This window comes from Oryctolagus cuniculus, chromosome 4 (assembly GCF_051225735.1).
Source record: "Oryctolagus cuniculus isolate XC-2025 breed Fujian yellow rabbit chromosome 4, ASM5122573v1, whole genome shotgun sequence".
Lineage (NCBI taxonomy): Eukaryota > Metazoa > Chordata > Mammalia > Lagomorpha > Leporidae > Oryctolagus > Oryctolagus cuniculus.
In genome coordinates this window covers 56,060,464-56,074,795 of record NC_142870.1, presented here as the reverse complement: position 1 = coordinate 56,074,795, position 14,332 = coordinate 56,060,464, and the positions used below count along the sequence as shown (strand labels likewise).

Sequence of the window (14,332 nt, the reverse complement as noted above, 5' to 3'; positions counted from 1 at the left end):
AAACTTACTTTTTGAATGTAAAAATGTGCCTTGTAGTGATTGTATACAGAAATACTTTTTTAAAAAAATTTTTTTTTGACAGGCAGAGTGGACAGTGAGAGAGAGAGAGAGACAGAGAGAAAGGTCTTCCTTTTTTCCGTTGGTTCACCCCCCAATGGCCTCTGCAGCCAGCGTGCTGCGGCTGGAGCACCACGCTGATCCGAAGCCAGGAGTGAGGTGCTTTTCCTGGTCTCCCATGCGGGTGCAGGGCCCAAGGACTTCAGCCATCCTCCACTGCACTCCCTGGCCACAGCAGAAAGCTGGACTGGAAGAGGGGCAACTAGGACAGAATCCAGTGTCCCGACCGGGACTAGAACCCGGGGTGCCGGCACCACAGGCAGAGGATTAGCCTATTGAGCCGTGGCACCGGCCAAGTCATACATTTTTTTTTTTTTTTTTTTTTGACAGGCAGAGTGGACAGTGAGAGAGAGAGACAGAGAGAAAGGTCTTCCTTTTGCCGTTGGTTCACCCTCCAATGGCCGCCGCTGCAGCCGGCGCACCGCGCTGATCCTGGCAGGAGCCAGGAGCCAGGTGCTTTTCCTGGTCTCCCATGGGGTGCAGGGCCCAAGCACCTGGGCCATCCTCCACTGCACTCCCTGGCCATAGCAGAGAGCTGGCCTGGAAGAGGGGCGACCGGGACAGAATCCGGCGCCCCAACCGGGACTAGAACCCGGTGTGCCGGCGCCGCAAGGTGGAGGATTAGCCTATTGAGCCACGGCGCCGGCCCAAGTCATACATTTTTTTAAAAAAAGATTTATTTATTTATTTGAAAGTCAGAGTTACAAAAAGAGAGAAGGAGAGGCAGAGAGAGAGAGGGAGAGGGAGAGGGAGAGGGAGAGGGAGAGAGATCGGTCTTCCATCTACTGGTTCACTCTCCAGTTGGCCTCAATGGCTGGAGCTGTGCCGATCTGAAGCCAGGAGCCAGGAGCTTCCTCCAGGTCTCTTACTCAGGTGTGGGGGCCCAAGAATTGGGCCATCTTTTTTTTTTTTTTTAATTATTTATTTATTTATTTATGACAGGCAGAGTTAGACAGAGAGAGAGAGACAGAGAGACAGAGAGAAAGGTCTTCCTTCTGTTGGTTCACCCCCCAAATGGCTGCTACAGCCGGTGTGCTGCGGCCGACGTGCTGTGCCAATCCGAAGCCAGGAGCCAGGTGCTTCCTCCTGGTCTCCCGTGTGGGTACAGGACCGAAGTACTTGGGCCATCCTCCACTGCCTTCCCGGGCCACAGCAGAGAGCTGGCCTGGAAGAGGAGCAACTAGGACAGAATCTGGTGCCCCAACTGGGACAAGAATCAGGGTGCCAGTGCTGCAGATGGAGGATTAGCCTAGTGAGCTGCAGCCCTGTCCGGGTTGTCTTCTGTTGCTTTCCCAGGCCATAGCAGAGAGCTGGATTGGATGTGGAGCAGCTGGGATTTGAACAGGCACCCATATAGGATGCTGGCACTGCAGGTTATTTTTAATATTTGTTGAATATTAATGCACAAATACATACAATAGCCTAGGCCTACACTGGGTCAGGATCATCAATATAACTGTCTTCCACTTCCGCATTTGGTCCCACTGGAAGCATGGGTTTGTCATGTATGGTGATGATACCATCTCCAGGAATACTTCCTGAAGGATTTGCCTGACACTGTTTTTTGAAGTTAACTTTTTTTTTTAACAGATAAGACTACAATCTAATATAATGATAAAAGTATAGCATAGTAAATATATAACAGTTATATAGTCACATTGTCATTATCAAGTATTATGTACTGTATGTAATTGTATGTGCTATACTTTTAAAAATATTTATTTATTTGAAAGGTAGTTACAGAGAGAGGCAGAGAGACAGACACACACACAGACACACACACACACAGAGCAGGAGAGAGAGAGATAGAGAGAGAGAGAGAGAGAATCTTCTGTTAGTTCACTCCCCAGGTGGCTATAGCAGCTGGGGCTGGGCCAGACTAAAGCCAAGAATGCAGAATTCCATATGGGTCTACACATGGATGCAGGGGTGCAAGTGCTTGGACCATCTTCTGCTGCTTTCTCAAGAATATTAGCATGGGGCCAGAATGGAGGTGGAGCAGCCAGGACTCCAACTAGTGCCCATATGGGATGCTGTTGTCAGAGGTGGCGATTTAACCCACTGAACTACAACAATGGCCACGTGTGCTATACTTTTATATGGCTAGTAATGCAGAAGGTTTGTTTGTACCAGAATTAACACAAACACAAGTAATGAGCTGCCTGCTCTCATATCTGAGTGTGTACTATCCATTTGCCTTTCAATAAATTGTGCATTTCTACTCACCTCCATCTATATTATCAGTTGTATTCTGGTTATTTCTTTTAAAAGATTAATTTATTTGAAAGGCAGGGCTACAGAGAAAGAGATCTTTCATCTGCTAGTTCACTCCCAAATGGCCACAACAGATGGGGCTGGGCCAGATTGAAACTAGAAAGCTGAAACTGCATCCAGGTCTGCCATGTGGTTGGCAGGGGCCCAAGGACTTGGGCCATCTTCTGTGCCTTTCCCAGGCATACTAGTACGGAGCTGTATTGGAACTGGAGCAGTCGGGACTCAAGTGATGCTCATGTGGCATGAAAATGCAGATGTCACAGGCAGAGGCTTAACATGTTGTGCGACAAGGGTGGTCCCCACTTGTATTTTTTTTTTTTTTACAGGCAGAGTGGACAGTGAGAGAGAGAGAGACAGAAAGGTCTTCCTTTTACCGTTGGTTCACCCTCCAATGGCCGCTGTGACCGGCACACCGCGCTGATCCGAAGGCAGGAGCCAGGTGCTTCTCCTGGTCTCCCATGAGGTTGCAGGGCCATCCTCCACTGCACTCCCGGGCCACAGCAGAGAGCTGGCCTGGAAGAGGGGCAACCGGGACAGAATCCGGTGCCCCGACCGGGACTAGAACCCGGTGTGCCGGCGCTGCAGGCAGAGGATTAGCCTATTGAGCTGCGGCACCGACCCCCAGTTGTATTCTTAAATGTGAGAAGACAAGAAGTGGGACTAAGTCGAGTCTGGGATCTTTCCAAGCCCAGTCAGGGCTCTCAGTCTCCCAGTGTAATCTAGGGGTCCTCACCAAACACACCAGCTCTGTCATCAGGCAATAGGATTTTTCTTTTTTAACATTTATTTATTTATAGCTCTGTTATAATCTTATGGGACCACTGTCCTATACACAGTTTGTTATCAGCTGAAACAAAACTGTATGGCTCTTGACTATACTTGCTTCTTGATTTTTTTTTAAATCCAGCCTGATAATTCTTGCTATTTGATTGGATTATTTGATTGATTTACACTTGTGTGAATGAGAGTGTCTGGACAGCTGTGTTCTCTTTGAAGTCACAATGGAAAGGTCTGTTCCATGACAGTTCTATTTTCTTAAAATATTCCTTTTAGAGATGTTACCACTCTATGTAATCCTCTATGTTGACATGAGGTTTTCTTAGTGCATATTCATATTGCCTTCCCTATATGAATGTCATTGCTGTGTTCAAGATTTCCCTTTTCATAAGGATACCATTCATACTTGTATTGTGTTAGGGCTCATCTTAATGACTTTATTTTAGGTTTATTACCTCTGAAAACTAAACCTACAGACATAATCACATTCTGAAGTACTGGGAATTAGGCCTTCATATCCCTTTGAGGGAATACATTTAACCCCTAATAAACATACTGGAATGGAAGGGAAGTTTAGTCATTTTAGGTTTTTTTTTTTTTCTTTAGGAAAGAAATTGAGGTCTCTTAACATGCTTTTTCTCATTTCATTACTTCTAAAAAAATCCATTTCTTCCTCAAAAATATGTAGGTAAAACAAGTTTTTTTTCTTTTTTTTAAAAAAGATTTATTTATTTATGTACTTGAAAGTCGGAGTTACACAGAGAGAGAAGGAGAGGCAGAGAGAGAGAGAGAGAGAGGTCTTCCATCTGCTGGTTCACTCTCCAGTTGGCCGAAATGGCTGGAGCTGTGCCAATCTGAAGCCGGGAGCCAGGAGCTTCTTCCTGGTCTCCCACACAGGTACAGGGTCCCAAGGACTTAGGCCATCTTCCACTACTTTCCCAGGCCATAGCAGAGAGCTGGATTGGAAGTGGAACAGCTGGAACTCCAACTGGCGCTCATATTGTATGCTGACACTGCAGGCGGTGGCTTTGCCTGCTATGCCACAGCGCCAGCCCCAGTATTTTTTCTTTTGTATTGCCTTTTGCCTTGATTCTGTTATAGGACTGGGTTTATTGCTTATTCCTTTTTTTGGAATCAACTGTATCAATATATAATTTATATAGATGAAAATACACTAATTATAAATATAAATTTTTATGATTTTTGACAGATATAGTGTTTTATCAAAATCTGTCTCCAATTTTTGTATTGTATTAAAATAAAAATAACATTTACCATTTAACCATTTTAAGTACATATCAGTGTTATTAAATATATCCATAATGTGCAGCTTTCATCATCATCCATCTCCCAAACTCAAACTCTACTTATTAAACAATAACTCTGTTTTCCCCTTGCTCCAGCATTAAGAAGTCTGTTTGACTTCTTAAGACCATATAAATTTTTTTTAAAAGATTTATTTATTTATTTGAAAGTCAGAGTTACAGAGAGGTAGAGGCAGAGAGGGAGAGAGATCTTCCATCCACTGGTTCATTCCCCAAATGGCCACACTGGCTGAGCTGTGCTGATCCAAAGCCAGAGCCAGGAACTTCTGGGTCTCCCACATGGGTGCAGGGGCAAGGACCTGGGCCATCCTCTACTGCTTTTCCAGGTCATAGCAGAGAGCTGGATCAGAAGTGGAGCAGCTGGGTCTCGAACCGGCACCCATATGGGATGATGGCACTACAAGCGATGACTTTACCCACTATGCCACAGTGCCCCGATATAAATCATTTCATGTGTGTTTTCTTTTTCCTCTATTTTTTGGAAGAACAAAAGTGATGCTCTTTCTCCCATCGTTAGCAGATATAGTAGAGAAGTTCTGGATCCCAATCATTTTATTGTGAACTTTGATGTTAACCATTTTGTCTCAGTCTCTTCAACTGCAGAATAAGAAGACTGATTACCCTAATACCTCATAGAGTAGTTGTAAGATTAGATGAAGTGGGAGTCTGGCAAGATGGCAGAATAGGAAGGGAGCACACAGATAGTCTGGGAAGAGAAAGTTTAATATAAGTGGAGATACTGCAGGTTCAAGGAAAAGTTGGGGAAGAAACAGCAGAGGAAACTGCTGAAACTAGTGATTCACGGTGGACCTGTGTGGAGGGCACGGGAGCCCACAGCTCGGGATATCAGCCGTGGAATCTATGCACTAGCACTAGAACGTGAGGAGCCAGAGATTGGAAGTTGACTACCTTCAATTCCGCTCAGCTGTGTGGAGTTACTTCCCTTCTTAAGTAAAGAGAGAGAAAGAGATAGAGATAGAGATAGAGATAGAGATAGAGATAGAGAAAGAGAGGGAGATTGATTGATTTACCACGCCTAACCTGGGTGTGTCACCTTTGGCACACCCTTAACCCTGAAGAACCAGAGCTCTCTGGCTACACCCATGTCAAGCCTCTAAGGCTCCATCAAAAGCAGACAGTCCACTTAATACAGTCATAGTATAAAAAGAAAAAAACACTACACTGAGGGAAGAAAGATCCAAAGAATATCTCCACAATGCCAAGCAACAAACCTAGAAACCAAGGAAACAAGAACAAGGAAGACATTAAGACACCCCCAATTGAACAAGACACCCCAAGCCAAGATTATGAAGATGATGAGATAGAGGAAATGCAAGATATTAATTTCAAAAAATTTATGATAAGAACATTTAGAAGTTTTCAAAAACAAATACTTAAACTACAGAAATCCTTACTGGACAGGATAGAAAATCTCCTTCGAGAAAATGAAATCTTAAGGAGGAATCAAAATGAAACACAGAAACTAGTAGAACAGGAAAGTGTGATAGAAGAGAAATCAAAATGAAATGAAGAACTCAATAGATCAAATAACAAACACATTAGAGAGCCTTAAAAACAGACTCAGTGAAGCAGAGGAGAGAATATTGGACTTAGAAGACAGAGCACAGGAAAGTATACAGTCAAACCAAAGAAAAGAAGAGGAAATTAGAAATCTAAAAAATAATGTTGGGAATCTATAGGATACTATTAAGAAACCCACCATTCGGGTTCTAGGAGTTCCTGAAGGCATGGAGAGAGAGAAAGGATTAGAAGGCCTTTTTAGTGAGATACTAGCAGAGAACTTCTCAGGTTTGAAGGACAGAGACATTCTAGTACAGGAAGCTCATATAACCCCTAGTAACCATGACCAAAAGAGATCCTTACCACGACACATTGTAATCAAACTCACCACAGTGAAACACAAAGAAAAGATTCTTTTTTTTAACTTTTATTTAATGAATATAAATTTCCAAAGTACAGCTTATGGATTACAATGGCTCCCCCCCCAATAACTTCCCTCCCACCTGAAACCCTCCCCTTTCCCTCTCCCTCTCCCTCTCCCCTTCCATTCACATCAAGATTCATTTAAAGAAAAGATTCTAAAATGTGCAAGAGAGAAACGTCAGATTACTCTCAGAGGATCTCCAATTAGATTCACGGCAGACTTCTCATCAGAAACCCTACAGGCTAGGAGGGAATGGCGAGATATAGCCCAGGTACTAAGAGAGAAAAACTGCCAGCCCTGAATACTATATCCTGCAAAGCTCTCATTTGTGAATGAAGGTGAAATAAAGACCTTTCATAGCAAACAGAAATTGAAAGAATTTGTCGCCACTCGTCCAGCCCTGCAAAAGGTGCTTAAAGATGTGTTGCACACAGAAACACAGAACACAGCTATCAATACGGAAGAAGGTAAAAGAAGAAAACCTCCCAGTAAAAGATCACAGGAAGTTCAAAGCAAATATTAGAAAATATCTTTGGGAAAATGGCAGGGCAAAGTTACTACTTATCAATAGTCACATAAATGGCCTCAACTCTCCAGTTAAAAGGAACAGATTGGCTGAATGGGTTAAGGTACAAAAAACATCTATTTGCTGCTTACAAGAAACACATCTTTCCGACAAAGATGCATGCAGACTGAAAGTGAAAGGCTGGAAAAAGATATACCATGCCAACAGAAATGAAAAAAGAGTGGTGTAGCCATCTTAATATCAGACAAAATAAACTTTAACACAAAATCTGTTAAGAGAGACAAAGAGGGGCACTATATAATAATTAAGATATCAATTCAACAGGAAGATATAACGATTGTCAATGTATATGCACCTAATTGCAGGGCACCGTTTTATTTAAAAGATATGTTAAGGGACTTAAAGGGAGACTTAGACTCCAATACAATAGTACTGGGGGACTTCAGTACTCTACTCTCAGGAAGAGACAGATCAACTGGACAGAAGATCAACAAGGATACAGTAGATTTAAACGACACTATATCCCAAATGAATCTAACAGAAATCTACAGAACTTTTCATCCTACACATAAAGCATTTACATTCTTCTCAGCAGTACATGGAACCTACTCTAGGATTGACCACATACTAGGCCATAAAGCAAGTCTCAGCAAATTCAAAAGAATTAGAATCATACTGTCACTCCTCTGCGGGCTTGCGGGAGAATGACACCGGACCGGACGCTGTTTAAGCGAATGACTCTGTGTTGTGCGCTCAAGTTTGCTCCTGTGCTAACCGCATTCCACTTGGTGTGTGTCCGCATTCTTGTTATTCATTTGGCGCGTGGTGTGAGATGTCTACTGCGCCTCGTGGCGCATAAGCGAATCCCCCCGCGCCACTTCCATCTCGCCTTTATAGTCCTCTCCCAGCAATCCATGCTCTGCTGCCCACGTGCTGAGCACGCCGCTTTCTTCCAATCAGAGGTTGGGTCAGCTCCTGCAACTCATTAGTCAAATTGATGAAGCAGCCGAAGCCACTGTGTAGAACTTGTTTACTCCCTCTCAGTGCCATGTTGTGGGAGCCGGGCCTTGCTTCCCTCACATACGATGCAGCTTCTCAGACCATAAAGGAATGAAGTTGGAAATTAGCAACTCAGGAATCCCTAGAACATATGCAGACACATGGAGATTGAACAACATGCTCCTGAATGAACACTGGGTCATAGAAGAAATCAAAAGAGAAATCAAAACCTTTCTGGAAGTAAATGAGGATAACAGCACAACATACCAAAACTTATGGGATACGGCAAAGGCAGTGTTAAGAGGAAAGTTTATAGCAAAAGGTGAATACATCAAGAAATTGGAAAGGCACCAAATAAATGAGCTTTCAGTGCATCTCAAGGATCTAGAAAATGAATCTTTCTGTGAATGGAAAGGGAGAGGGAGCGGGAGATAGGAGGGTTGTGGGTGGGAGGGAAGTTATGGGGGAAAATCCATTGTAATCCATAAACTGTACTTTGGAAATTTATATTTACTAAATAAAATTAAAAAAAAGATTAGATGATGTGAATCATTATAAAATGCTTAGCACAACGTCATGTATATAGTATACATTCAGTAAATCTTTTATTATACCATTTTTGGGAAGCTCATAGTGTTAATAATCCATTTAACCTTTAATCTTTAAACTTTTCCACTCTGTTGACCTCCTTCCATAATTTAATTTAAACTTATACAAACAGTTCCTATCTCAAAGCAGTTAAACAGCCAATAACTAACTAAAAAATCTTTTCTGTTCACGTCAATAATTTTCTTTTTTCTTTTTAAAAAACTTTTTTTTTGTTTGAAAGATAAGAGTATCAGAGAGGGAGAGACAAGTATTTCTGATCTGCTGGTTCACACTTCAAATTGCCATGACAGCTTGAGCTGTGACAAGCTGAAGTCAGGAGGAGTGGAGTTCCCATGTGGGTTAACAGGGACTCAGTGGTTGAGTCATCTTCTGCTACTTTTCAGATTCATTAGCAAGGAGCTGGATTGGAAGCTGCATAGCTGAGACTGTAACTGTCACTCCAATTGGGATGCTGGCATACCCAGAGGTGGCTTACTCACTGCACCACAATGTCTGACGTGGCACATCTATCTTTAGCCCTTGTCCTTTCTCCCACTTTCATAGCTGTAGGTGTATTTCTTAACTGCTTACATTTGCTATGTACTTTTTGTCCTCCCCCATTTTATCATCCTGCTGTTTCTGTTCAGCCATTCCACTAAGGTGCTTCTAATAAAGTAATCTTTACCTTTTACCTTTGATGTTGCCTTTTCATTCTTCATAAAAGGAAAAAGATTAAAATAAACTTTTAAAAATACAGCTCTGGGGGCCGGCGCTGTGGCATAGTAGGTAAAGCTGCCGCCTGCAGTGCCAGCATCTCATATGGGGGCCGATTGGAGTCCTGGCTACTCCACTTTTGATCCAGCTCTCTGCTATGGCCTGGGAAAGCAGTAGAAGATGGCCCAAGTCCTTGGGCCCCTGCACCCACACTGGAGAGGAGGCTCCTGGCTCCTGGCTTTGGATCAGCACAGCTCTTGCCATTTTGGCCAATTGGGGAGTGAACAAGCAGACAGAATACTCTTTCTCTGTGCCTCTCCTTCTCTCTCTCTGTAACTCTTTCAAATAAATAAATAAATATATTTTTTTAAACAAAACTGTTCTGATGTCATCATTCCCTTGTAAAAACTAATGGATTTTTATTGTTGACATAGTGTCTGAAATCCTTAATATAGTCTATGTCCTGCCTAACTTCACTCCTATCTTGTATATATTTCATGTTCGCTTCAAGTGCTTGAGCCAGGCTATCATTAATTTACTTGCACAAGCTTTACTCATATCAGAGCATTTATATTTTGGTCCCTGCTTTTAGACCTTTCTCTCTTTCCCATTTGTTTCCTTTAGATAGTGCCTATCTTTTGACTCTTCAGCTTAAAGGTCATATTCTCAGGAACATTTTCCCTATCCTGTTTCAGAATGCATTTGTATTTTTACTTCATATCACTTCTCACATTAGTAAGTAAATAGTGCATTGGATTATTATTCTCCATGAAAGCAAGAACTGTAACTATACTACTTGTTGCTGAGTCCACAAATCCTATATGCACAGTTGTTTTACTAGAAGATGTTCAGTATTTGTTGAGTGAATTACATTGATTCATCGATTTGTCACTCCTCTCTTTATTCATTAATATTTATTTATTTTTTATTTGAGTTACACAGAGAGGTGAAGAGACACGGAGAGAATCTTCCATCCGCTAGTTCACTTCCCAAATGGCTACAAAGGCCAGGACTGGGCCAGGCTGAAGCCAGGAGTCAAGAGGTTCTTCCTGATATCTGACATGGGTGCAGGGACCTAAGCACTTGGCTATCTTCTGCTGCTTTCCCAGGCATGTTAGCAGGGAGCTGGATTGGGAGTGGAACAGATGGGTCCTGAACTGGCACCCATATGGGATACCAGCATTGCACTTGGTGGCTTTACCTGCTATGCAGCAATGCAGGCCCATTGTTAATAATTTAAAAACAGGCACTTTAAACTTAATCTTAAAAAAAATTCAGCATGTTTAGAGTTTCATTGCCTTCTTTTTTTTTTTATCTAAAAAAAATTTTTTTTTTTTGACAGGCTGAGTGGACAGTGAGAGAGAGAGAGAGAGACAAAGAGAAAGGTCTTCCTTTGCCGTTGGTTCACCCTCCAATGGCCGCCATGGCCAGCCACCACGCTGATCTGAAGCCAGGAGCCAGGTGCTTCTCCTGGTCTCCCATGGGGTGCAGGGCCCAAGCAGTTGGGCCATCCTCCACTGCACTCTCTGGCCACAGCAGAGAGCTGGCCTGGAAGAGGGGCAACTGGGACAGAATCCGGCGCCCCAACTGGGACTAGAACCCGGTGTGCCTGCGCTGCAAGGTGGAGGATTAGCCTAATGAGCCGCGTTGCCAGCCTTCGTTGCCTCCTATTTAAGTCTCCCTAAGGACTTTTTTCCACGTCCCCCTTCTTGTTGGCTGGAGGATATAGCCCTAAGTGTCTATTGGAAACAACTGATTTTTTTTTTTTAAGATATCTTGTTTCATCTTATTAACAAATGAATTTTGCTTGCTGTTTCTTAAATATTCTTGTGCTTGTTAAGTAAGCAAACTGAAACTGCCTCAAACTGTTTACCAAAGAGTAAAATACACTCTCTGATTTCCAATTCTTTCAGCCATTCTTTGATAGTGTCATGAGTTTACTTCGTAGCTTTTCACATCATTGTAAAAACTATATTCCATGCGAAAACAACTGAACCTAGTTCTTCAAGTATTGTCCACATAGAGATATGTTGAATATGAGTAGGTGATGGCCAAAAGATGAGGCAAAAAGTTGGAACTGTTTGTAGTTATCAGGTAAAAATGATTTAAATGGATTTATTTCAGAAGTAAAAGAAATAGGGGCCGGTGCTGTGGCAAAGTAGTCTAAGCCTCTGTCTGTGGCGCTGGCATCCTATGTGGACATCGGTTTGTGTCTCAGCTGCTCATCTTGTGATCTAGCTCTTTGCTTATGGCCTGAGGAAACAGTGGAAGGTGGCCCCTGCACCCATGTAGGTGACCCAGAAGAAGCTCCTGGCTCCTGGCTCCTGTCTTCAGATCTGCCCAGCTCCAGCCATTAAGGCTACTTTCGAAGTGAACCAGCAGATGGAAGACCTCTCTCTCTGCCCCTTCTCCTCACTCTCTAACACTGCCTCTCAAATAAATAAATAAAAATCCTTAAGAAAAAAGAAGTAAAATTAATAAAATTATGTCTTAAGACTGTATAGGCCTAACTTGTAGATTACTATTGCATCATCATCATCTTTATTTTTCTTTTAATGCTGAAGAGTAGTATGGCTCAATCCTGAGCCACCCTTTATTTTTTTAAATTTCTATTTACTTAATTTTTAAATTTATTCTAAAAGCGGACAGAGAGAGACAGAGAAATCTTCCATCTCCTGGTTTACTCCCTAAATGCCTGCAGCAGCTGTAGCTGGGACTGCAAGCCAGGTGCTCTGATATGGAATGTGGGCATCCCAACTAACAATCTTAGCCACTGTGCCAAATGCCCACCCTTCACCCCTAATTTTAGTAACATTTTTTAAATCCACATGTGCTAAAACAAAACACATTTTTAGTGCAGAACAGGGTTGTGACTGTGATAAGATTTGCGACTCCAGGTTGTCCTTCCACTAATAGTGTGAATAATTGTGAATGGGTTGCTAGGAATCTAACAGGTATACATACTCATGTGCACAGCTGTGGTGTACCTGACAGAATTCTGAAGACAATTTTAGCTTAAATGAAATAGCCTTTTCTTTTAAACATATATGTGAGAATTATTAGGCAAATATATATGTATATATTTTACTTATAATATTTACTACTCTAGGTAATTGCTTGAAGAATTAACAATTTAGAAGTCCTAGAGCTATTCATGTTATAGTTTATGGTGAATTAATGTGTTATGCATTGTTTAGTACCATATGTATTAATTATTTATGTGTATAACAGGCAACTCAAAGTTATGTTGACGAATGTCCTATTGACGGATTTAGGACGAAAATTCAGAAAGACCCTACCTAGAAACGATGCTAATTTATGTGATGCCAACAAGGTGCAATCAGACTCATTGCCTTCGACATCTGTTGACAGCATAGAGACATGTCATAAATTAGAGCCTCTTCACCAAAGCCTTAATTTATCTGAAAGGTATGTTGTTCAATATTGATTTTGTTCAACTCACTACATTTGAAATAATATAAATCCAATATTCTTAAATAAAATTGCTGGAAATGATCTTGAAGATCTACATTTGCAGATATGCCCCACTCTAAGGCACATCTTAAAGCTGGCAATCTTGATTACAAAGTTAGTTGGTGATTTGGTACTTTGTTAAGTAGATTGATTTGGAATTACATTTAGGAACAAGTATCCTTGACATTTATTTATAGGAATTTGCTCCATGTACATACCTTTTAAAGAACTATTTTATAATATAAAATGAAGATACATGTGTATATACATATGTATATGTATTTCTCACTTTCTGCATCTTTAATATAGCTTTAACTATATATATCTGTATCCTAAATATATATATCTATATCCTCATCTCGTATTTTATATTCATTTTGAAAAAGATGATAATATCTTCTGTTTCATAATGGTAAATATTCAGTTTAAGTTTGAAAACTAGCAAGACCTATTTTGTGTGTATGTGTTTAAAGATTTATTTGTTTATCTGATAATAAGAGTTACAAATAGAGAGAGGGAGAGACAGAAAGAGATCTTCTGTTGGTTCACTTTCCAAATGGCTGCCATGGCCGGGTTTGGAAACCAGGAGCCAGGAGCTTCATCTGCCTCTCCCACGTGTGTAGTGGGGGCCCAAACTCTTGGACCGTCTTCTGCTGCGTTTTCCAGGCCATTAGCAGGGAGCTGGATTGGAAGTGGAGCAGCTGGGACAAAAACTGGTGCCTGCAGGCAGTGACTTTACCCAGTAAGCCATAACCCTGGCTCATGTGTGTGTGTATGTGTGTGTGTATGTGTATGTGTGTGTGTGTGTGTGTGTGTGTGTGTTTGAAAGAACTGTATATGGAATTTGGAGCTGAAACCTAGGAGTTAGCTCTAGGATTTTTTTAATTTGTAATATTTTTTATAGATTTCCATTTACAGGTTTAGCCCCAAAATGAATATTTTTAAAGGACAAAATTTTATTTTCAATTAAAATGTTTCCATTAGCTTTGATTACATTAGCTGTAATCTGAATGTCAGTATATAAGTGCTTTAGGTGTCAAAACCCAGGTAAAAAGTGCTGACTTTCCAGTTATTTTCTAGCTAACGGTTCTGATGAACAGAACTCTGTTAACACATCTGAATGTAATATTATACATTAGTACAAAAGGAAACTTATTCAAAAATTAAAATCATAAAAAGTTTAATGAGACTTTCTTACGAAATAAACTTTAACTTTCCAAAGCACTAAATATTGGGGTCAGACAACTTAGCATCAATAATCTGTGAAGTAGCTTGCTCTCATTTTCTTGGATTCTAGCCTCTTTTCTCCTCAGTACAGGTACATTAATCTTGTGTTGGCAGATCTAATGGGGCTACAAGAATGAACTTTGTAAATCCTTTGACTTTTTTGAATGTAAGATTTAATTCTTTGTAAATGACAACAAAATCATCAGTTTGTTCATCTCATGACTGTCCATTTTCCAATTAGAACAGTGTAGTGTTTTATTTTCTCAGAACTGGTTTTTGCCACCAAGAATTGTTAATGCCTAGATTATGTGTTCATGAAATTTAAATATAATATGAAAAATGCCAATAAGATCCTAATTTGTTCTT

The 14,332-nt window shown here is 41.1% G+C and overlaps 1 protein-coding gene across 45 annotated transcripts in view; it reads left to right on the top strand.

Moving 5' to 3' along the window:
• The window catches only part of SENP7 (SUMO specific peptidase 7), a 197,523-nt gene that overhangs the window by 61,188 nt on the left and 122,003 nt on the right, over positions 1-14,332 (top strand). For 23 of the 45 annotated variants that reach the window (XR_016233075.1, XM_051819122.3, XM_051819113.3 and 20 more), the window contains one exon: positions 12,497-12,694. The exons of the other annotated variants lie outside the window; for them this stretch is intronic. Coding sequence is in view for 18 of the 23 variants with exons in the window: in XM_051819122.3 (XP_051675082.3) it covers positions 12,497-12,694 (198 nt within the window). In the remaining 5 variants the exon portion in view is untranslated. The remainder of the gene's footprint in view (positions 1-12,496; positions 12,695-14,332) is intronic. 45 annotated transcript variants of the gene reach the window in all.